Here is a 23,586-nt window from a genome sequence, read left to right as displayed (position 1 = left end):
ATATAAATTGCGGTCCAAGTGATAGAAATGCCATTAAATGGGGGTCCGTTGCCCTAATGCATGTCAAACTGGGGGTCCTTGAAATTAAAATGGTTGAGAATCACTGCTAGAGCCGTAAAAAAATCTTCTCTTATGGGGGGTCCCTGGCATATCTTTTGAAATGGGGGTCCGCGGGCTAATAAGTGTCAATTTGGGGGCCCTTGACATGAAAAAGTTTGAGAACCACTGATTTAGATGGACATTACAGGTCACACGATAACAGAGGGAACAGCTACTGACCAAATGGACGGTTTACCAATTGCGATGATAATACTAACAGCGTGTAGGTCTTGTAGCTCTAATCAGAAGCTGTTACACAGGGCCTTGTAGCTCTAATCAGAGGGGCTTGTAGCTCTAATCAGAAGCTGTTACACAGGGCCTTGTAGCTCTAATCAGAGGGGCTTGTAGCTCTAATCAGAAGCTGTTACACAGGGCCTTGTAGCTCTAATCAGAGGGGCTTGTAGCTCTAATCAGAGGGGCTTGTAGCTCTAATCAGAAGCTGTTACACAGGTCTCCCTCGCAGCACCTGGCGTCGGTGTCCATGACACCAGGAACGATGGCCGGTCCCACACACATGCTCTGGGTGGCACAGCCCTTCGCCACCACCGCTTCTATGCCTCTCATCACCGCTGTGAACACACACACACACACACACACACACACACACACACACACACACACACACACACACACACACACACACACACACACACACACACACACACACACACACACACACACACACACACACACACACACACACACACACACAAATCATTTACATCCATATTAAGACAGGATACAAGGACACAAATATTTACAAGGTACTGTAAAAAGTACGGTACCTTGGGGGGGGTAACTAAAAACCCTACTCACTTTCAAAACTGCCCTAAAGAATCACCTTCAGGAGGCTGCAATTCCAACCTACCCCACCTACCCCCCCCCATCCCCCTCCCCTCCTCCTAATATTGTGTATTGTACATATTTCTTGTTTTTCATACCAGTAACCTGTAAGCTGATTGTATGACGTTCTGCATAGTAGTGTATATTTGTATGTCTTCAATATCTGACAAGTGCTTTTATCTGATAAGTGCTTTTATGAGCGATCCGGTTTAGAGGACCTTGTATTGTGATTTGCACTTCCATGTACCGTTACCATGTCTTTCTAAATAAAGTATTCAATCAATCAATCAATCAAAACTAGACCTATGCGGCTGGAAAACAGGGTTTGGACATGCCCTCAGCCCTCCACTTCCGGTGGTGCGCCTATGTTTTCATTCCCACTAACAATATTTCTCCACGGAACACTAACACCATTTCTCCCAAAGAACATGGATGGTTTTGGTCATAAGCCCACTTGTTTCCATGATGAAAGAGCAAGTTAAAATGTTACTAACTTTCCGTGGGTTTTGTCGGCTCCGAGGACGCTGTTGTTAAATGAGTTTGGGGTTGTTTCCAGTGGGAAGCGAGCGCACAGACGCAAATCCCGGCCACTACATTTGATTTGGGTAAAGCGCGGCCTGCTTCCTGATCTGAAGGCACGCCCACTTGCAAGCTAATAGCGCGCACACGTTCTGAACGGGGCTCCCGACAGATTCAGTAGCGCAGCTCTGAATCTGTTCCTGAGAGATTAATGTGTGCTTTACTAATGATGTAATGCACTGGTTCCCAAACAGTGGGCTGGGACCCAATATTCCCTTCTTCAGTTTATTACATTTTGTTTTTACTAACTATTATATTTATTATATAAAGATGCTGCGGTGGTGGTCATATTTCAGCTTGCTGAATGCATAGAGGGGAAACACTGTGAGGAATGTGAAACGGTTTGTCTGATGCATTGGTTCTCAAAGTGGGGTCCGGGGACCCTCAGGGGTCCTTGGGGGGATACCAGGGGGTCCCCAGCAAAATGTGTTAATACAGCGTCACAATCATTTTAACCTTGCTTGTGGATCTGCTATTTTTGAATAGCCAAAGTATTATGGATCCATAATACTTTGGCTATTCAAAAATTGCAGATCTACAAGCTCATGGCGCTGCACCGAGTGCCGCGCCATGAGCTTGTAGATCTGCTATTTTCGAAAAATCTTGAAAAAGTCTGCAAATCTTTAAATGTTTTAAAGAGGCGAACATTTTTAACACAAATCTTTGCTTCTGGTGGTCCCTGGCACACACCATATTTTCAGGTGGGGGTCCATGGCACAAAAAAAGTTTGAGAACCAACGGTCTAATGTTACCTCTTCCTGAGATGCAGCGGTTCTGGTCGCCAGCACATTGCAGAACGTTGGAGCAGTCGTTGTCTTTACAGGTGAAGCACTTCAGACCGTTGGGAGGAGGGCTGGCAGGAGCTGTTAAAGGGTTAAATGCATAACGTGGTCATATTGATGATGTCGTTCAGCCTTTAACCTCGTGTACAACAACAAAACAACATTCACATTAGTCACATGACAGAACTGTTGTCCAGTTCGTTCAAACACAAGTTAATGATTACAATAAGCGATCGGTGGGGGGGGGGGGGGGCAGTTAGGGGGTTAACCCATTAAAACCGGGAACGCATCTGTGTGTCATTTTTGGATTTCATTGGTCTATTCAAAAATAGCAGATCTACGAGCTTGTAGATCTGCATTTTTTTTTTGTGAAAAACCTTGTGAAAAACATTTGTGCAAATCTTTATATTTTTTTCAAAGCAAACATTTTTAACTCAAATCTTTGCCTCTGGGGGATTCTACAAATGTCTTCTAAATCCTAAATTATTACACCCCCCCCCCCCCCCCCCCATCTCAAAACATTTTGTACCAGGGACCCCCAGAAGCAAAGATTTCAGTTAAAAAATTATATGTATTCAAAGATTTGCGTTAAAAATGTATATATATTCAAAGATCTGAGTTAAAGGTAGGGTAAGTGATTTGCAATTGCTCAAATCATTGCAAAATGGGTCTATGTTCTGATAGTGCTCGTTACTATAGTGTAATGTCCATATATTATAAGGAGTCTCCCATGTCTCTCCAGGCTCTTCATTAAACAGAAAATGCTTTTTCAGTGCTCTCTGCTGATTGGCTTAAAATGTTGTCACCTACCTGAAAATGTATTATATTGTTTTTACTAAAGAGCTGGAGAGACCCCTGTGACTGAACACACACACTCTGTAGCAATGATTACTATCACAATATAGTACTTTTTAACATTAAAAATAAATAAAAATCACTTACCCTACCTTTAAAATGTATTATATAATCAAAGATTTGCACAAAATGTCCACAATTTTTCCAAAAATAACATAGATACTTACGTGTGGGGTATTTCACATTACAGAGGTCGGTGGTGCAGCACTCGCTCAAAAACGAGCCAAACCCCAGGTCTGCTGAGCCAGTAACACACAGGTCAGTGCAGTGCTTTGTTTTGATGTCCATTTTCATGCCACCTGAAAAGCAAACGAGACATTTAGACGCTGACAAAATAATGTCTTAATCGTATCCGAAGGTGTTATATATAGGTGGCAAATATTGTGCTTTTACTCCGCTACATTTACTTGTGGTACTTTAAGTACATTTTGATGCCGATACTTTTGTACTTTTACTCAAGTACATTTTTAATTCTGGACTTACTTGTAACAGAGTATTTTTATATCGCAGCATGGGTACTTTTACTTAAGTGAAGAATTTGAGTACTTTTTCCACCACTGCATCTCAGTGTTGCAATGCTGAATTGGAACGTGGTAATTGCACTCCGTTTTAATGACGTGACGCGCACGTCGCTTAACGCCGACACTACAGGTCACACAATGGATCACACAATGGTCACCTCGCTAAACTAATGGCCTATGTCACGTTTTTAAGTTTTTCAGGAAAAATAAAAAACTGGTCCAAAACAAAACTATATGATATATGTATAGTGTTAACAGGGGCAGTGGTGGCCTAAAGGTTAGAGGAGCGCCCTCGTTGCCGGAAGGTTGTCGGTTCGAATCCCCGGACCGGCAGGATAAATCTGGTTGGGGAAGTGAATGGTCACCACTTCCCCAACACTGCTTGAAGTGCCCTTGAGCAAGGCACTGAACCCCAAACTGCTCCAGTGGAGCTGATCAGTGGCCGACAGCATGAGACTGTGGTTGTACTAGTCAGCTCCCAAGTTTTAATGTGTCTGTCTGTCTGTTTCTATGTGCAGGGCGTTGCTGAAAATGAGCACTTGTGCTCAGCTACTACCCTGGGTAAATACAAAAAAGAAAAACATAAAAATAACACTGTCTGTCAGTTGTATAACGTAAGAGATTTAAATAGGTTTAACTAGGATTAAACCTGACTTAGGCCAAATGATTTTGTCAAAAATCATTTGGCAATTATTTTTGGCCTAAGTCACAAAAACAAGTGACTTAGTGCCCTTTGCCCTCTTGACCAGAAGTGCCCTTTTTTTCAGTTTACAGCAGGGGTCTTCAACAGGGGGTCCGGGACCCCTAGGGGGTCCTCAGAGTTACTACAGGGGGTCCGCCAAATCTTTATGTGATATGATTTTTCTTTTTACCATAACCACTCGAAACCTAGCATCCCTTTTCTGAGGAGAACTTCAGCCAAAAATAGCCGATCTACAAGGCTTGTAGATCGGCTATTTTTGGCAAAGAGGTATGGGTGTAGAGCGAAAAAAAGAGCAGACCAAGTAAACAAAAAAAGTATAATTTACTTGAGCACCTGCCCCTCAAAATGTCTGTGCACGCCACTGCTTAGGCCCAAAAAAAAGTCTATTTTGGCCTAAGTCACTCTAGGGAGTTCATATTATTATACTAAAAGGGGAGGGAACAGCATGATCTTTTTCAATTAGGATATAGGAGAAATATCATTTTCCTCAAAAAATAAAATAGGCCATTAGTTTAACAAGGTGACGCTATGTTAATCCACCAATTGATATGCATCCATAGGCTCATGTCTATGTCAATCCACCATGGTGTGACTCGGGAGCCTTTGTGAACTTTGGTGAGGCGTGAATCTAAAGTCGTGTTAAATCAATGCGTGTGCCTGTGCCGACGTGCTCCTGGTCGTATAACCCACCGGCGACAGAGTCTGACCTCACAAAGTAAATAAAACACGTGAGGTCATCATCACCACATACGTACCCACAGGTATGTTGATCGTTACTGAGCCACATCTGTCGATTCCGTAACATTCCTGCTTTGTTTCGACACAGCTTCCGTTGAGGTGTCCCGGGATGCACTGGTAACACTTCAAGGCATAGGCTACGACGACAGGCAAGAAGAAGACACATGGTGTAAAGTAACTGAGTACATTTACTCAAGCGCTGTACTCAAGTACAATTTTGAGGTGCGTCTGCTTTACTGGTAGTACTTCCAATTGTTAATACTTTTACTTCTACTCCACGCCATCTCAGAGGCAAATATTGAGCTTTTTACTCCACCACTGTTATTTTAAAACTCTAGTTACTAGTTACTTTTCAGATATAAATTATGATATTATAAAACATACATTTACTACTTTAGCCCTATTTTATACCTAGGCTATTTGAAAATAGCAGATCTACAAGCTTGTAGATCTGCTATTTTCAAACATGATCTGCTATTTTCAACAACGGCACTTGGTGCCGCACTACACGCTTGTAGATCTGCTATTTTTGAATAGCCAAAGCTATTAGTGGTTACAATGATTGTGATGCCATGTTAAATAATTCAGCTGGGGACCCCCTGGTACCGCGCTATGAGCTTGTAGATCTGCTATTTTTGAAAAATCTTTTAGGATTTAGGACACATTTTTAAGAATCGTCTCAGGTCTTAATGGGTTAACTGATTTTGCCGGGGACCCCCTGGAACTCCCTCAAGGACCCGTGGGAGGTCCCCCACACCCCACATTGAGAACCACTGCTCTACTGTACACAGCCCCTTATGTGTTGACTTTGTTTTGGATGTTTGCATTTATAGGGACTTTGTGCTTTTAAAGGGGCAAAAACAAACACACAGCTTTAACTGCATGTAGTGTCCCCTGATGAACCAGGGGTGATGCAACTCTGATGATGGAGAGGGCCACTATGTTTCCACACTGTTACCACTTGTTTTATTGGATCTTGTTTATTTGATACGCTTATTTGTTTTAGCTCTTGCTCATTTAATTTTGCTATTTTGTCTCATCTGTTTAAGAAAGTAGGTAGCTGATATATTGCACTTTTACCTTAGCGCTACGTATACTCTTAGTTGCTTGTTTTAGAAGAGAATGCCCTTAAAGGACGACTTCACCGATTTTCAACCTATCTTCATATAATTGGTCCTCACTAATACTCATGATAAAATGGTACCATTTTTTTCTACTTAGTCTGTGTCTCATAGGAGGGCTGTGGACAGTCCAGAAACCAGTCTACCAGTGACAACAAGATTTCACATTTTTTATTTAGATTTTTATCAACACAAGAACAATGGCTTATTTTATTGCATTGCAACTTTCCAGGAATAGAAAGCCTGCAGTTTCTATTAGCTTGGATTCCCCATTGATGTACCATTTTATCATGAGTATATGTTGAATGCACTAACTGTTAGTCGTTTTGGATAAAAAGCGTCTGCTAAATGACTGTAATGTATTATAAATAGACAAAATATACACATGAAAATCCCAAAAGATTAAAAAAGAAAGACGTACCTGTTGGAAACAGCATAAGCCCAAGGATGAGTGTGATCGGCTGCATTGTGTTGAACAGAGAGGATCAAATGAAACATGAACACAGTTACAGCTTCTAATAAGAGACTGTGAAGGGGGGTGTGGTGTCTGGAAGGGGGCGTGGTCTATGGACGGGGGCCACTGTGAAGGGGGTGTGGTCTCAGGATGGATGACTAAGCATGTCACTTCTCCTAAACCATGTGATTTTCTAGTATTTTTTTAATAGTTTTCAGCTGTAGTCTCAAACCACTGTTGGAATGCCTGGCTTAGGGGCACGGTCCCACCGCACTTTTATTTTACCTCTGTGGCGGAATCTGCCAATAATGCTTTGTCAATGCAAATGCGTGGATTCATGGTCGTGCGCATTTTTTCCATGAATCCACGCATTTGCTAGCCTGGCTCCACCCCCTGAATCGTTTGCCTCGCACTCAGGGTCTGGTGACCATAGATATAGAAACCTAGATACCTCACTGTTCTCTGTAGTTCATTGGAGCGACTGGTATCTCAATACAAGGCGCTTACGCAGGGCTGTTTGACTACTATCACATCGCGTTGACTACTGGCCAATCACAGCGCGTCTAACTGACTAGTTGCTGCGCGGCTGCCTCTTAAGAAAAGACCCGCCCCACCTGCCTCTGATTGGCCTACCGAACGCCCCCTTCTGTGACGCACACGGACGTTTCCAGCTTGCCCTGCTGAAGCGGAAGGAAGTGGAAGGCTAGCCCTGCGGAACAAGGAACAAGGAAGCGCGCCCGAGATACGAACGCTTCAGAGCCGAAGGAGGCGTCTACCTTTATATGTCTATGCTGGTGACGGTGTCGAAGGCGGGTGTTTCTCGGTTGAAAATCTGTACGACGAATCGGGATCGGGATAATCCAGTATGAACCAATCGCCAAAGAGTCTTTGAAAAAAAGAACATTGGCCACGCCCCCATCTCAGAAATCGGCTGCATTGAGAGGGCTTTCAGACTGAATAATGGAGTGAAACAAAATGAAAATTCGGGCTGAGTGTCAGGCTACTCATTTGCATCAATTGACAAAGAATTGGCATATTCCTAGCCTGGTTCCAGACGAATCTGCCTTTGCAAAATTGCATCGCACTTTAACCCTCGGCAGATTACGACTGGGATTGCACAGGGAGTTGAGCTGCCCCGGTCGCTGCGTTTGCGAACCAATCAGCGGCTGCTAGGGGCGGGATCATCCAATCACCTGCCTAGTAGCTTTAAAAAAAAAGAAAAAACGTCTGTCATCGATATTGCCTACGGAGTCTCAGATGGAAGTAGGCTGTGAAACAAAATTGTCTCGCAAGCTTCTTCCATTTGACGGTGTCAGGTTAGCATATTCCACCCAAGAGGTAAAATAAAAGTGCGGCGGGACCGTGCCCTCATGAGAGGTTTGCCTGATTGCAAAAAAAAAAAAAAAAAACCCAAGGTTTGATGTTCAACAAAAAGTCTCTGTTTATGTTTAACTGGGGGGGGGGGGCTTCAGCAGCCTGTCTGTAAAAAGCAGAGGGGAAGACAGGTTATAAGAGAGGTCCTTGGCAAATCAACGTTTGTTCAGGCAAAGGACCCCTTAGCTGAGAGAGAGATGCAGCAGGGACCCCCACTACATTGTATAAAATTGTGTTGAACATTAAGCCCTTTTAGTCCATGGGCCCAGGTCAGAATTTTCACTAATCAGGGACACTCAAGGTGGCAAATTCTAGTTTGGTATTTTGAAAAGGTCTATATCCCTAGATAATATTTCAACATGATAACCCTTCCCAAGTAGTAGCTTAGTCCTAGTTATCAGCCTTCAATGACACCAACCATAGATCCAAAGAATGAAAAAATCGCCTAACCTTTTTTGAATAGAACATTACATACAGAGGGAAAAAAACATTATTCAATCTCTTACATTCACTTATTTAACCACATGAACCCTAGCATGCCTATTCTGGGGCAAACATTCAGCAAATGGCATGTCTACAAGCTCACAACACTTCACGTTGTGATACGATGTGAACAGCATTTTCACTAATCGGGGTCACTCAAGTGCAACATTTGCAAAATCTAGTTTTGTATTTTGAATAGGTCTATATCCCTAGATGATATTTGATCATGATAGCCTTTCCCAAGTGGTAGATTAGTCACAGTTATCAGTCTTCAAAGACACCAAACATATATTCAAATAATGAAGAAAGCGTGCCACTTTTTTTGAACAGAACATGTGATACAGAGGGGGGGGGGGGGAATAATTTTCTCTCTTTCATTCACTTTAATATTAATAAAATAATAATAATAATAGTAGCTTCAATGTATATGGCGCCTTTCAAAAACAATGAACAACCAACAGCCAAACTAACAAAACAACAACAGCACAGTTGACACACAGCCTTAAGAGTCCAGTGTTGCCTGAGCAGGAGCATGACCAATCCCTATTGGGAGAGAGTTCCACAGGGTGGGGGCTGCCACACTGAAGGCTCTGTCCCCGACAGAGCCTTCAGAACAAGGTTCAGAACATGGTTCACTTGTTTGCCTTAGGGACAGAGAGGAGGTCCAAGTCTGTGGACCACAGGGTCCGTGACAGAGTCGGTTTATGGAGTAGGCTTGAGAGGTACTTTAATCAATGATCATCATCACCATCATCATAACTGTCATACCAATATCAATTCTTCAGTATTCGTCATCGTCATCATTATCATCATCATAATCAATCAGTTCCACTTCATCTTCCTCCTCTTCCTTCTGATTGCTGCAGGTTTGTAGCTTGCACATTTCTGTGCACTTTAATTTGTTGGCAAGGCAGGAACAGTCTGGAAACTTGCAGGTCTGTACACACTTGCAGGCCTTAAGTTCCAGGACAGCCATTGGTGCTGAGGCTGACAGGCTGGTGGTAAATGCTAAATGGTGCATTGTACGTTACATTCACCCACCGATGGCGGAGGAAACCATGCAAGGCACGAAACTGCTCAGAGAAATTAGGGGTTGTACGTTACATTCACCCACCGATGGCGGAGGAAACCATGCAAGGCACCAAACTGCTCAGAGAAATTAGGGGTTGTACGTTACATTCACCCACCGATGGCGGAGGAAACCATGCAAGGCACCAAACTGCTCAGAGAAATTAGGGGTTCAATGTCTTGCTCAAGGACACTTCGACACTAACTCTGGGGGAGCCGAACTAGGAACCTTGCGGTTTCCAGTTCACTCTACCCGGCCACTCTACCCCTGAGCCACTGCCGCCCCATGGTGGTGCATGTGGAGTGGGCTGTTCATGTGAAACAGTGCAAGAGAGTTGTCATAGTCTCCAATGACACACACACCTTCACATTACTGCTATACTACACCCCATATACTTACTTCCAAGCACTGAGGATGAAGGAGATCTGGCAGCAGTATGGCACTGGTGAGAAGCGGCGCATCCTCCCACTGCATCAAGCAGTCTCTCATCTTGGAGCACCACTAGCCAAGACAGTGATCAAGGCACACATCCTGACTGGAGATGACTGCATGAGTAAGGTGGGGACCAAACATGCAGATATGGCTTTTGACCCAGTGCAATATCTGACAATCTTTGGAGAGGCAGACACCTTGACCAAACAAGACACCGCGTTGACAGAGAAGTACTTGGTGCGTGTCTGGGCAGGGTCCAGTTCAAGTACAACAGCAAGACATTTGATGACCTCAGGGTAGAAAACTATACCTGTGCCAGTGCTGGAATGGATGCTCTCCCTCCCACAAGTAGTGTGATCAGAGGCCACATCCAAGGCGTCTTTCTGGTGCATAGGGCTTGCGACCTGTTGCGACAGCAAAGGAACCTCAGGCAAGACTAGCACCAATGGAACATGGATGGGAGGAGCACTTTGGTACACTCCTGCCATCTAAGTGTCTGAAGGCCTTACCACCAAGTCTGCTCACAGCATGCAAGTATTCAGGCAAGTGTGACACTCGCCGATGTGGGTGCCGTGCTGCTGGAGTTCCATGCATCATATTCTGCCATGGAAACATTTAAAATCCATCCTGTAAAAGTCCATCACACTAACCAGCATGCACACATATGGTGCACTTTGAGAGGAATTGTTATTTGATTTTGAGTTACGATTTTATTTGTATGTCTTTGTATGTCTTTTGTTAGAAATAATACAAATCATTATTGGAAAAAAAAATACAATGAAAGTTATTGAGTAATTGAGTTATTGAAAAATTGCATTGACTTACATATTTCAATGACAAGATGCTCCTTAATGGTCAAAACAATATCAGAAAGGAATTATAAATGCCAGAATTAGTTTAATTAGTCTTATTACACCTGTTTTTAGTCCTAACAATGGCCAAGTTATGGCCAAGGTCTTCGAAATAGCAAGATGACCTTGACCATGACCTTTCAAGGTCAACATCACCCAAAGTGGTCATAACAGAAATGAATTCCCCACCCCACAATTAGTCAACATGGAGGTATTGCATGTGTATATACACTCAGAAACAAAAAAGTTGGATTTTCATCTTAGGCGATGGCGGCCATTTTTGATTTGGCCATTGCGCCATTCGTGGCACTATGGCGGATGAGAACCTCTGTGATTTTTCATGTCTAGGTACCCATTGACTCAGTTCAAGTGAGAAATTCTCCTAACACCAAATTGCGAACGGTTCTATTGGCCAGATACAGAACTACTGTGCAGATAATGTGGGGAGATAATGGCAAAAACATGAATGTCCTAAAAAAGTATTAAAGCTACTCATTTGAAAAGGTTATCATGTTTCAAAGTACTTATATGGACCCTACAAACAAAATGGTGCCAAAGAGATTTTGCCACCTTACGTGTCCCTGACTTCTCGTCTGGCCCATGGACTATTTCATAGATAGCTTCATATAGACACATATGACAGACACTACCATCAGTGTTGTGAGAATTTTAAAGTAAAAGTCTGGATTTTTTCCACATTATCTTTTCAATGTAATATCTTGGATTCATGTTAACGTGTATTTTCAGACATGTAACCACTGAAAGCCTCAATGCTGGCAAACTCGACCTTTGACTGTCTCGGTCTTCTGTTTCCCTCTACGCCAAACCTCTGTGCCGAACTTAGCCGATCTACAAGCTCACAACTTGTAGATCTGCTATGTTTGGTGAATGTTTCCCCTAGAATAGGATTGCTAGGAGTTCAAGTGGTTAATAGGAAAAAAAATATGTATATATACATTCATTTTTAAAGCAAACATTTGTAACTAAAATCTTTGCTTCTGGGTGATATTTTCTTCTGGGGTCTTCTAAATCCAGTTTTTTTTTTTTTTTAAACATATGGTGCTGTAATATCAGCTCTTAAAACATGTATTTGGCTGTGGACCCCCATCTCAAATTATTTCAACCCCCCAAGAAGTTAAAAATGTTCACTTTAAAAATATATATATTAAAAAATGTTCACAATTTTTCAAATTATAGCAGATCAAGCTCATTGAATTCGTGGAGATATTTTATAGTTTTTGTTGCATTCCTAAGCCAATAATTTGATGACCGGCAGCGGTTCCGGTAGGAGACACAAAGAGTCTCCTTTGTGTCTCTACCGGTCCGCTGGGCATGAAAATTATTGGCTTAGGAATGAGACAATTTTTTTTTTCTTTTTAATCCATGAATTCAAGTCTCCATGGGATGACTAATCCATTGGTTCTCAAAGTGGGGTCCGGGGACCCCCAGGGGTCCATGAGGGAGTTCCAGGGGGTCCCCAGCTAAATGATAGATTAGGCACCAAATGGACCCTTATGGGTCTGTAAATGGTAAATGGCGCATTTAAATAGCTCTTCTATCCGAAGCGCTTTACATTGATCGTGCCATTAACCCATTCACACACACATTCATACACCGATGGCGGAGGAAACTATATAAGGCACGAACCTGCTCATCGGGAGCAATTAGGGGTTCAGCGTCTTGCTCAAGGACACTTCGACACTAACTCTAGGGGAGCGCCCCAGCCCGGGATCAAACTGGTAACCTTGCGGTTTTCCAGTTTACTCTACGCCTGAGCCACTGCCGCCCCTAATGGAAACAAATGGAAACAAATGGACCCTAACGGGTCCATTTGGTTCCATTTGTACACTCAGAGTTAAATTGACTTAGATTTCACAATATAAATTGCGGGGGGGCGGAATCATGGGGGTCCCTGGCATATCTTTTGAAATGGGGGTCCGCGGGCTAATAAGTGTCAATTTGGGGGTCCTTGACATGAACAAGTTTGAGAACCACTGGACTAATCGATTGAAAAAAAAGGTAATTTGGGGGTGAACTATCCCTTTAAACTTTAAAGGGTTGAAGGCCTGGGGGGGGGGGGGGCGGAGGGGGGCTAGAAAGTACTTTGTGAACTACTTCTGAGTGATTAATCAGTGATCCTGTTTTTCATCCGCTAATCATTGGCAGCATCATCGACTGATCAAATAAAAACAGTTTGTGCTTTTTCCACAGAGCTGCACCATTTCAAGTTCCAATGTGTTTATTGGCACAAAGACAATATGGGGTCATAGCATTATACTGTAATGTAGGTGTAGTGGAACGCGGGGAGCTGGGATTGAACCCGAGGCTCCCACTCGCCAGTCCGACGTGTAACCAGTCATGCCAATAGGGCTGAGCCCGATTGGCAGGTCTGTTGCACGCCCTTTCTGGCTAATTTGACTGTGGGGGTTACATAGGCAGTCACTTTCTTGTTCTTCTATCTAGTCAGTGGTGGAAGAAGTACTCCGATATTTTACTTAAAGGAGGAGTTCACCCAAAAGATTACTTATTTTTTATCAATTACACACCCCATGAAGCCTTGATTTCATGGATTCTTTTTTGTGGCATTCCTAAGACAATAACTTGATGACCGTGTATTTCCGGTAGGAGACACAAATAATTTACTTTGTGTCTCCTACCGGATACATTAGCCGGTAGGAGACGGTAATCAAATTATTAGCTTAGGAATGCGACAAAAACAAAAAAGAATCCATGGATTCAAAAGGCTTCATAGGGTGTGCAATTAATAGAAATAGAGTCATTTTCTGGACTTTCTGAACTCCTCGTTTAAGTTAAAGTATCAATACTGCAATGTAGAAATACAGTTAATAATAGCAGATCTACACGCTCACAACGTGTCGCCATGCGACGCGTTGTGAGCTTGTAGATCTGCTGTTTTCAAATATATTAGTACTTTTACTTTAAGTATATTTTGATGCCAATACGTTTACACTTTTACTCAAGTATATTTTGAATTCTGGACTTTTACTTGTAATTGAGTATTTCTACATTGCAGTATTGGTACTTTTACTTAAGCAAAACATGTGTAGCAGGGCTATATTAAGCAATGACTACGCCACCCACACATATAGGAGTGAGGGATCCTTTAAACACATTAACCATATACTATATACTATATATAGCTACATAGATATATAGATATATAGAACTGAACAAGGTAAGGTTCCCCAGAAAGGTACGGGTTCAGAATGAACAGAACCAGAGGCTGATGTATCAAATGTGTCAAGTTTATTCAAACAGTTGTTATAAAAAATAGTCAGGTTAAAATACAGAAAGGAAGAAAGCGGCTAGTATTACTGGGCGTTCTGCAAAAGGGACTAAACCCAAGAGGCAAAGGGGCAACAAGAGTAAGGGCTTCGGGGCCTACTAAACTAAATCTACAGAAATTAAACAAATCAAATCCAAATAATGCAAAACCAAAAGCAAATAAAGTAAATAAGCAAATCAAAACAAAATACAAATACGCAAAATCAAAATCATGCAATGCTACTTAATGGCCCAGTATAGCTCTGTCCTCAGTCAACCTTATTGCACACAGTCCAATAGCAAAAACCCGTCTAAATAGTATATATGGCACGGTGGGAAAAACAGTGATGGTTAGTTCAGCTCCTACAAAAAAAATCCAATAATAAAGCATTAGACCAGCCCTCCAACAATTCATCCCAGACATTAGGCTCCTATAGCAAGATGACAAAATACAGCAAAATAACAAACATACCCAATGAGTCAATATATGCCCATGGCATTGGCTCCCATTGATATAGGCCTGCACAGCCACAGGGTACTGCTGCTGAAAAAGGACCTGAAGGCTTCTGGAAATACAAATATATATATATATATATTAGTATAATTAACAACAAGCCTAATATTGTCAGCCTATCTAAATCTCTTATATATATACTATTGCTACAATGAGTTATAAAAACCTTGTCATTTGTTTCAGATTGTCTTACCGAGAATTAGTCTGTACCCCTCATGCCTCCAGGTCTCTCTCACAAACACTCAAGCCAGGCTTCTGGCTAGACAGGAGGCCACAAACCTGGCCACCCCTCTTTATGCACTTTCCTTAAAGGGCCAGTGCTTTTAAATCCCTTTTGAAAACACATCTGTATATAAAGTGTTTTTCCTAAGGATTGTTTTATGGACTGACTTTAAATGCTGTTTTTTAAATATTTTTATGTTTTTATGTTTTTATGTTTTTATGTTTTTATGTTTTCATGTTTTTATGTTTTCATGTTTTTATGTTTTTATGTTTTTATGTTTTTGTAAGTTTTCTTATTCTATTTTTTCTCTTGCTGATGTTTGCGGTTTTTAACATGTATGTACATGGGCGTCACAGCCATTCACTGTGCGTACAACGCGACACCCTCACTCTCACAGATCCGTGATTTCATACCCCCTACCTTTTGAAAAAATAAAAAATATTTCAATTTTTTGATAATAAATCGGTAAAATCAGGCAAAAATAAGAATTAAATAACCTAACCCTAACCCTAAAACCGAAATAGAGTAACCAAAACACGAAAAAAAAACTAACAAAATCCGCCCAATTTTTTTTTAAATACAGAATTTGTTTACATTTGACAGTTACAAATGTTTTTCACACTTTAAAAAAAAAATAGCAGATCTACAAGCTCATGGCGCGGCACTCGGTGCCGCGCTATGAGCTTGTATATCTGCTACAATATATATATATATATATATATATATCTGCCGCGTGGGCGGCGACATCGAAGCCTCCTTTTTTTCCTTAAATTTTGATCCCACGATTTTGTAACCCTATTTTTAGCGGCGCTAGCCGCTCTATACCTTTAGGTATAGAGCGGATATTAGCCCTCTATGCCTGGCTTTTGCGTCAACGTTCTGATTGGTCAGGTGCGCCAACGTTCTGATTGGTCAGGTGCGTCAACGTTCTGATTGGTCAGGTGCGTCAACGTTCTGATTGGTCAGGTGCGCCAAAGTTGTGATTGGTCACTATTCATGACATCACTATGATGTCATGAATATAGAATTCGATGTCTATATAAACGATGACAATGACTTCATCTTATTATTCATTTGGCTAAAGTCTCCGTCTAGGTAAGTTATTTAAAGTTAATATGACGAATAGAAAGAGAAAGATACAAGAACAGATGAAGGGTGAATGTATAGAAAGTCTGAGTTCGGGACCCAGTCATCCGTTATGACAGAATGGTTTGATAGAGACGATCGAGAATCCAAGAGTCCGTTAAGGTTCTGATTGGTCAGGCCCGTCAAGGTTCTGATTGGTCAGGCCCGTCAAGGTTGTGATTTGTCAGGCAAGGGGACTATTCATGACATCACTATGATGTCAAGGTTTATTTTTTATTTCCTCATGTTTTTTTTTGTATATATTTTTATTTGGCTAAAGTCTCCTTCTAGGTAAGTTATTTAAAGTTAGATTGTAAAAGAGTTCCTTTGGATGAGGGCTAGGTAGACAGAAGGACAAACCAACTGTTGTGATAATCCGGGTTTATTTTCTTTAAAGTGCACAAAAAAAAAAGTGTTCAAAAAAATAGTTTAAAAAAAAAATAATTCAAAAAAACAAAACAATAAACCTACATTGCTTCACACAAACAACATGTCCAAAGACTAACTGACTCTGTCAGACTGAGATACCGGGCAGAGCTTTAGCAGCCGCATTGTGCCCGTGACTTTCCTCCTCAGGCCTGAGACTAGACTGACTCATATCCTCTACCTGAATGGCTCTCCTTAGTGGCCTCAACCATGTCCTACAAAACAGGCAACCTCAACACATTCCCCAAAATTACAAGTGAACTCACACAAAGAAAACATTTTCCAAATTTTACAGAAATGATTCAAAACAATCAAAAGGTAAGTATTAATCCTGTTTAACCACATACCTCTTTTCCATCATAATATACCTTATAAAGCAAAATCCCACACTCCCCTGTCAAATGGTATGTCCCAATTCCCCTACCCTCCATATAAGGAGCACTGTGGTCATGTGTTACTCTTTCCAGATCCTCAGACCAGGAAGTGGTCTTGGCAAGTATGTGTGTTTGTTTGGGGTGGTGAGGAGCTTTAAACTGTTGATATACAATAAAGTGGTTATGTTTTAAACAAACAATTGTCTCTGTGTTGTTTATATAAATGAAATGAATATGAAATGAGTAGTCTGATAAATGCATATGTTAAACAGAAAATAATGAAAATAATGGAACATGTGAGGCTATAAAGGTAAAGTGGGAAGGGCAGTGTCTGTCTTTACCACATAGATCCTCAATTTAACTTTATCTGTCGTCGACGCTCTGATTGGTCAGACCCGTCAACAAAGTGATTGGTCAAGCTTCACATGACACATGGCTATAAACACATTATAAACACATATCGATGACATAATGTATTCAAAGGCGCCGCTACCTTCACACAGGGTGTGATTTTTTTTACACCCAGTGCCAATTGTCTATGTAATCCTGGGCACTACCTTCCCTCTGCCAACCTAGGGAGGCCAGGGCCGAGCTCATGCCTCCTTCAATGCATGAGAGCCATGACCTTCTTGTCACCTGACAGGGGGGAGTTTCCCTGGTTGGACGTAGCGTGTGGAATGAACACGTTATTCCAACCAGTTCCTTTCCCCTCCGTCAGGCGCCCCGGCTGGCCAGGGGGAGGCAGTATAGTGACCAGGATTACTGCATGTTTTTGTGAGGGTATCTACCCTAGGGAACACGGGGAGAAGATGTAAACTCCACACAGAAAGGCCCTTTCGCCAACCCCACCTAGGGTATGGGCGCTGATGACGCGGAGGAGAAGACACGCCCCCTAGCGCCCACAGCGTCCCCTGTGGGAATCGAACCCAGGATCTTCTAGCTGTGAGGAGACAGCACTACCGACTGCGCCACCGTGGCCCCTCGACATCGAAGCCTCCTGCTCACTCCGTCTTGCGCCCGCCGGAAAACGTGCTCCTTTCTCGACCTGACTGAATTTCCACACGTACTGTGACATAGATCATGTTTGTTGCATTTCATTCATTTCCTTTTTTTCTATTATGTTGTTGTTTTGCTTTGTTGTGCTATTTATTCGTTGATTTTGGGAGGGGGGCGGGGAGGGGTTGTATGCTGTTTTGTAAAAAGAAAAAAAAAGTGAGTATATGCAATGACATTTGCCATGTTTTCACATGCGCCTGAGGACCAGCACAATTAGCAGGCAGGAGACAAATCAGCCGGACACAGCGTTCGTTGTGACTGGTGATTTCAATCGGGCTCAAGAACAACCCCCTCGCCCGTCTGCCGCTTGGCAAATCAGATCATTTCTCCATCCTCCTCATCCCTGCCTATAGGGCATAGCAGTGGCAGACATTTCCTGGTTCCACTTCAAAATACTCATTGCATGCATTTTTCCCATTGACATTTCCAAAAATATTTATATCAATTAATTTAAGCCTAGAATCAAGCCATCCAGGGTCCTGGTGAATCATGACCATTAAACATTTTTGAGTGGTGCCAATCACTCCTACATTTGACTTTGTCCGTGTGTCCGTATGTCCGTGTGTCCGTATGTCCGTCCGTCCGTATGTCCGTATGATTAGTCAAGCTTCACGTGACACGTGACAAAATGTTGTCACGTGTCACGTGACAACATATTGTTGCTGATTGCAACACAAGGATGCAACCAGTTAAACTTTCAAAGGCACCACTCTCTTCACACTGGGTGTGATTTTTTTTCTGTGATTTTTATTTTATTCTATATTTAATTATATGATATACTATATTTAATAAATACCCTTTTTTTGCCATTTTCAAAAAAGTTTTTTCACAGAATCAAACATTTTATGGTCATGATTCACCAGGACCCTGGATGGCTTGATTCTTAGCTTATAATAATTGATATAAATATTTTTGGAAATGTCAATGGGAAAAATGCATTGAGTATTTTTAAGTGGAACCTAGAATAAATAAAGAAGGATAGATTACAGGGGCGTGTCCCAGCGTAGTACCGGGGTATTGCACATGCGCAGTGTTATCAGGAAGTGCACGACGGAGTGTTCCAGCAGAGGCGCTACATAAAAACCCCCAGGATCCCTTCTCAGTCGGTCGAGGTGTGTGTTTGTTGTTCTCTCCACTCAGCACCTAAACATCTGGAGGTTTGTAATTCTAATACACAAGTGGACTAAATGACTTACATAGTTATAAAGAACAACAACAAAGTGACATAAACCCCCATATCCAAGTTATTAATATGCATATCTATTGTGTTTATGTCCCTACTGTTTATTATGTGTTTTTTGAATAAATAAAAAATGATCTTGATTCTATATAGCATTGTGTGCATTGTTTTTAATTCTCAAATATGTTTACTGAGTTAGCCTTACAAAAGACAGCTCTACAACAAGCATGTGGTGTTCACAATCAACAAATAAAAATACATTTTGAAGACGAATATAAGTTTTTATACTGTGAGCATATCTAAACGCATAGGCCATATATATATATATATATATATATATATATATATATATATATATATATATATATATATATATATATATATATATAATGTTTTTACCTAATCTCTTCTATGCAGCGACTCCAAATATAGTCTTAATATGTGGGCTACAAATCCAATAAAGTAGCCTACACTAGTTGTCATACTGTAGTTCCAAATGCAATTTCGGGGCACTAACATTTTCCTATTTAAAAGTATTTCTATTCATGTGTATGGTCATGGTTATTGTGTAATTAAAAACAATGCTGTTTATTACCACACTACAGCACATCTGAATCTCGAGCACTTTGCACAATTTGCACAAAATACCTGACAGTAAAGCATCAGTAGATGAGAATTTTAATGATTTCTATAACTTTGGGCTAATATTCATTCAGTGATATGCCACACAATTGTGCCTATTATGGCACTAAATAGGCCTACTTGTTTTGGCCATATTAACATTTAATTTCAGCAAATAAAGATCTTCAGCAGGTCTCCGTGGCTAGTGACACAAAACAAACACTACCGTTTAAGGGTCACACGCTGCCATCTACTGAGCCTTTTTGTATGTTCAGGCAGGACTTTACTGCGCATGTGCAATACCCCGGTACTACGCTGGGACACGCCCCTGTAATTCATCCTTCTTTATTTATTCTAGAGTGGAACCAGGAAATGGCCGCCACTGCTATGCCCTATAGGCTGGGATGTGTTCAAGGAAAACGTTGTCACCCACAAGAAAAAAAAAAAAAGCTTAGCCAGAACATACACCTACATTCGGCCATTGCCATTATCCTCCAGGCTCGTCAGTCAGCTGTGGGACCTATAGGTCCTTACTTACTTACTTACTCCTCTTCGTCCCCTATGGGACATAGGGCTTCCTGGTGGTGTCCATCTTAAAGACGGCGTGCCGTGATTTTCAGTGATACCCCCCCCCCCCCCCCCTAAAACAGGTATTATGGTTATACTAGGAGGAAGATTTTTTTCATTTTCTTAATGGTAAAACACCATAAAACCACCACCGGGGGGCCTAATGAAGTTCTATCAACCTCATAGACACATGAAAAACAGAAAAAGTGCAAAAACATGGCAGCAGCTCTTTAAGTTACTTATTTATTTTAGTTTGGCCTGTGGATGGCCGTTAGTTCTAACTTTTCTTTTAGCTTTTAGTTTAGTAGAACTTTGTTTTGTCATTTAGGGAGGCGGGAGCAGCTTCTCCATTCTATTTAGTTTGACCGTCATCTCCAGGCCCCCTGTCTGGTTTCTTGATTCCAGTTTTGGTAAAGTACTTCTCGTTATGTTTGTTCCTCAATGCTTCATTTTTTGTTGTGGGAAGTGAATAAAAGCTATTTAAACTTTGCCAATCTTTTGTGGTGTCCATCCTCATGTTGGGGTCTCCAATTTGAGCCACTGTTTTGTTGAATTGTTTGGAGGCCGTACTGTGGACTCTATACCAAAATGCAAGCTCACAACACGTTGCAATGCAGCGCGCTGTGAGCTTGTACATCGGCTATTTTTGCCGAACGTTCACCCCTGGAATAGGGATGGTGGGGGTCCAAGTGGTTTAACAAAAGTGGCATTTTAAGTTTGAAGCATATTTTGATTCTCGCGATAATATCGTTAATTTCACTCATTTTGGCCACAATAATGGTGACATGTCATTTTCATATGGTCCCGTCTCTACTGGTGAGTCATGGTGTACTACAGTGGCTCCCAAACTGGGGGTCCCCACAGGATTTTCTGGGCGTCCCCAGAAGATGAGCTTAATGTGCAACATTGTTTTCACAATTGAATGACCTTTAAGACATTTAATACCAGACTGGTGTGTCTATTCTGACCCCTGACCAGTGTTGACCCCTGACCCCTAACCCCTGCCCAGTGGTGGAAAAAGTACTCAAATTCTTTACTTAAGTAAAAGTACCACAATATAAAAATACTCTGTTACAAGTAAAAGTCCAGAATTAAAAATGTGCTTGAGTAAAAGTACAAAAGTATTGGCATCAAAATGTACTTAAAGTACCAAAAGTAAAAGTATTAAATATTTGAAAATAGCAGATCTACAAGCTCACAACGTGTCGCTTCGCGACGCGTTGTGAGCTTGTAGATCGGCTAATATCAAATAGCCTATGTATAAAACAGGGCTAAAGTGGTAAATGTATGTTTCATAATATCATCATTTTTATCTGAAAAGTATGTTCTCAAATAATTGTAGTGGAGTAAAAGTACAATATTTGCCTCTGAGATGTAGTGGAGTAGAAGTACAAGTATTGGAAATTGGAAATACTCAACACCTCAAAATTGTACTTAAGTGCAGTACTTAAGTAAATGTACTTATACTTTCCACCACTGCTCACGACATTCAGGATACAGACGGCGTGATGCTGCAGTGAGGCTGGCCATGTGCACACTCTGTGAAACATCAAAGTAACACAGCTGCAGTTGCATGTTAAAGCCACACGGTGGCAACCAAACACCTCTCTAATCTATTACAGTAGGCTAACGGTTAGAAGACCTGCTGAATATTGCAGTAACTTTACAGTTAGATAGTGATATAGGGTAAGTGATATTTGTTGGTTAAAACAAAAAGTATTTTGTTAAAAGGTTAAAGCACTATATTCTGATAGCAATCATTGCTATAGAGTGTTTGTTCAGTAACAGGAGTCTCCCCGTCTCTCCAGCTCTTTAATAAACAGAAAATACATTTTTAGGTGTCTAAATCTCAGCCAATCAGGAGAAAGTACCCATTTTTAAGCTTCATTTTTATAGTGTTCCAGTTCCAATTTTGCCTGCTCATTTCTTAGTGTCATCACTTCCAATTCCACTTGTTTAATCTGTATCCTGATTGAGTTCTCTATCCTGATTGGATAAAATTGGAAATGAAACTGAAACAAAAATGCATTTTCTGTTTTATAAAGAGCTGGAGAGACAAGGAGACTCCTTTTACTGAACAAACACTCTATAGCAATGAGTACTATCAGAATATAGAGCTATTTAACACTTATTTTAACCAAAGAAAATCACTTACCCTACCTTTGACAGTTTGTCGGCCTGACAGCTCATTAAAATAGACTCGAGTAATACTATTGTCAAGTAAAGTTTTATTAAATGCTTCCACTGCTCAGTTTACAAGGTCATAAAAATATGTTTTACAATCCTGTAAGTTATGAATGAATCACTGTAACAGTCAAGGTTTTTTTTTTATCCCACGATTTTTTAACCCTTATTTTTCACCCGGTGCCAATTTTCTAAGTGATCCTGTGCACTACACTCCCCTCGCCAGCCTAGGGAGGCCAGGGCCGAGCTCATGCCTCCTTCAATGCATGAGAGCCAAATGACCTTCTTGTCACCTGACAGGGGGGAGTTCCCCGGTAGGACGTAGCGCGTGGAAGGAACATAATGTGATCCAAAAGCCATAATAAAAGCAACAAAGCAAAAACAGTGTAAATAGAATATATAGAAAAATACAATAAAACAACATTATGTTGTGTGTTAATTAAATGTGTGTGTGTGTGTGTGTGTGTGTGTGTGTGTGTGTGTGTGTGTGTGTGTGTGTGTGTGTGTGTGTGTTAATTAAATGTGTGTGTGTGTGTGTGTGAGAGTGTGTGCGTGCGTTCGTGCATGCGTGCGTGCGTGCGTGCGTGCGTGCACATGGACATCCTGTCTGTCTGTCTGTCTGTCTGTCTGTCTGTCTGTCTGTCTGTCTGTTTGTCTGTCTGTCTACAGTTCAGTACATTAAGTTGATGTAAATTAATTAGTATCTGAATGTGACTTACATCAATGTTTACCAGACAGTGGGTCGGGATCCATTCTGGGGTCACAAACCCATTTGTATGGGTCACGATTTAATGGGTCTGAGTTGCATGTTGGTCGTGGATGTTTCCCGGGAGTAAACTTTAGTTACTAGTTACTTTGTAGATTTGGATCATTAATACAAAACACACATTAACCACTGCAGCCCTATACTATATATACATTCTGGCCAATTTGAAAATAGCAGATCTACAAGCTCACAATGTGTCACAATGCGACAACCCCAAATTGATCTATATTTGGCCACAAACCCCCATCTAAAAACATGTTGTGCCAGGGACCCCCATAAGAGAAGATTTGTGGTACAAAAGAAGGCAAATGTTAAAATTATAATGTTATAGATTTGATAGACTATTACAAAATAGTTAATA

At 41.3% G+C, this 23,586-nt stretch overlaps 2 protein-coding genes across 2 annotated transcripts in view; both read right to left on the bottom strand.

Annotated features, from left to right (window-relative positions):
• Positions 1–242: 242 nt before the first annotated feature.
• Positions 243–6,716, bottom strand: LOC311041422 (urokinase plasminogen activator surface receptor-like). Its single transcript, XM_084051792.1, has 5 exons — positions 6,663–6,716; positions 5,138–5,257; positions 3,326–3,457; positions 2,274–2,384; positions 243–668 (listed from the first exon to the last, which is right to left on the bottom strand). Exons 1-5 carry the CDS (start codon positions 6,706–6,708, stop codon positions 532–534), a joined length of 546 nt encoding a protein of 181 aa, XP_083907918.1. The 5' UTR covers positions 6,709–6,716; the 3' UTR covers positions 243–531.
• Positions 6,717–9,054: 2,338 nt separating this feature from the next.
• Positions 9,055–23,586, bottom strand: part of LOC311039185 (uncharacterized protein) — a gene marked incomplete at its 3' end in the record, with an annotated part of 56,349 nt that continues 41,817 nt past the window's right edge. Inside the window, exons 11-12 of the mRNA XM_084048855.1 lie at positions 10,364–10,457; positions 9,055–9,095 (exon numbers count right to left, since the gene is read on the bottom strand). Coding sequence (XP_083904981.1) covers positions 9,055–9,095; positions 10,364–10,457 — 135 coding nt within the window. The remainder of the gene's footprint in view (positions 9,096–10,363; positions 10,458–23,586) is intronic.

The sequence above is a fragment of the Gymnoscopelus microlampas genome, assembly GCF_963454915.1.
Source record: "Gymnoscopelus microlampas genome assembly, chromosome: 3".
In the NCBI taxonomy this organism is placed as follows: Eukaryota; Metazoa; Chordata; class Actinopteri; order Myctophiformes; family Myctophidae; genus Gymnoscopelus; species Gymnoscopelus microlampas.
The sequence above is the reverse complement of the archived record's forward strand: the minus strand, read 5'-3'. Positions and strand labels throughout refer to the sequence as shown.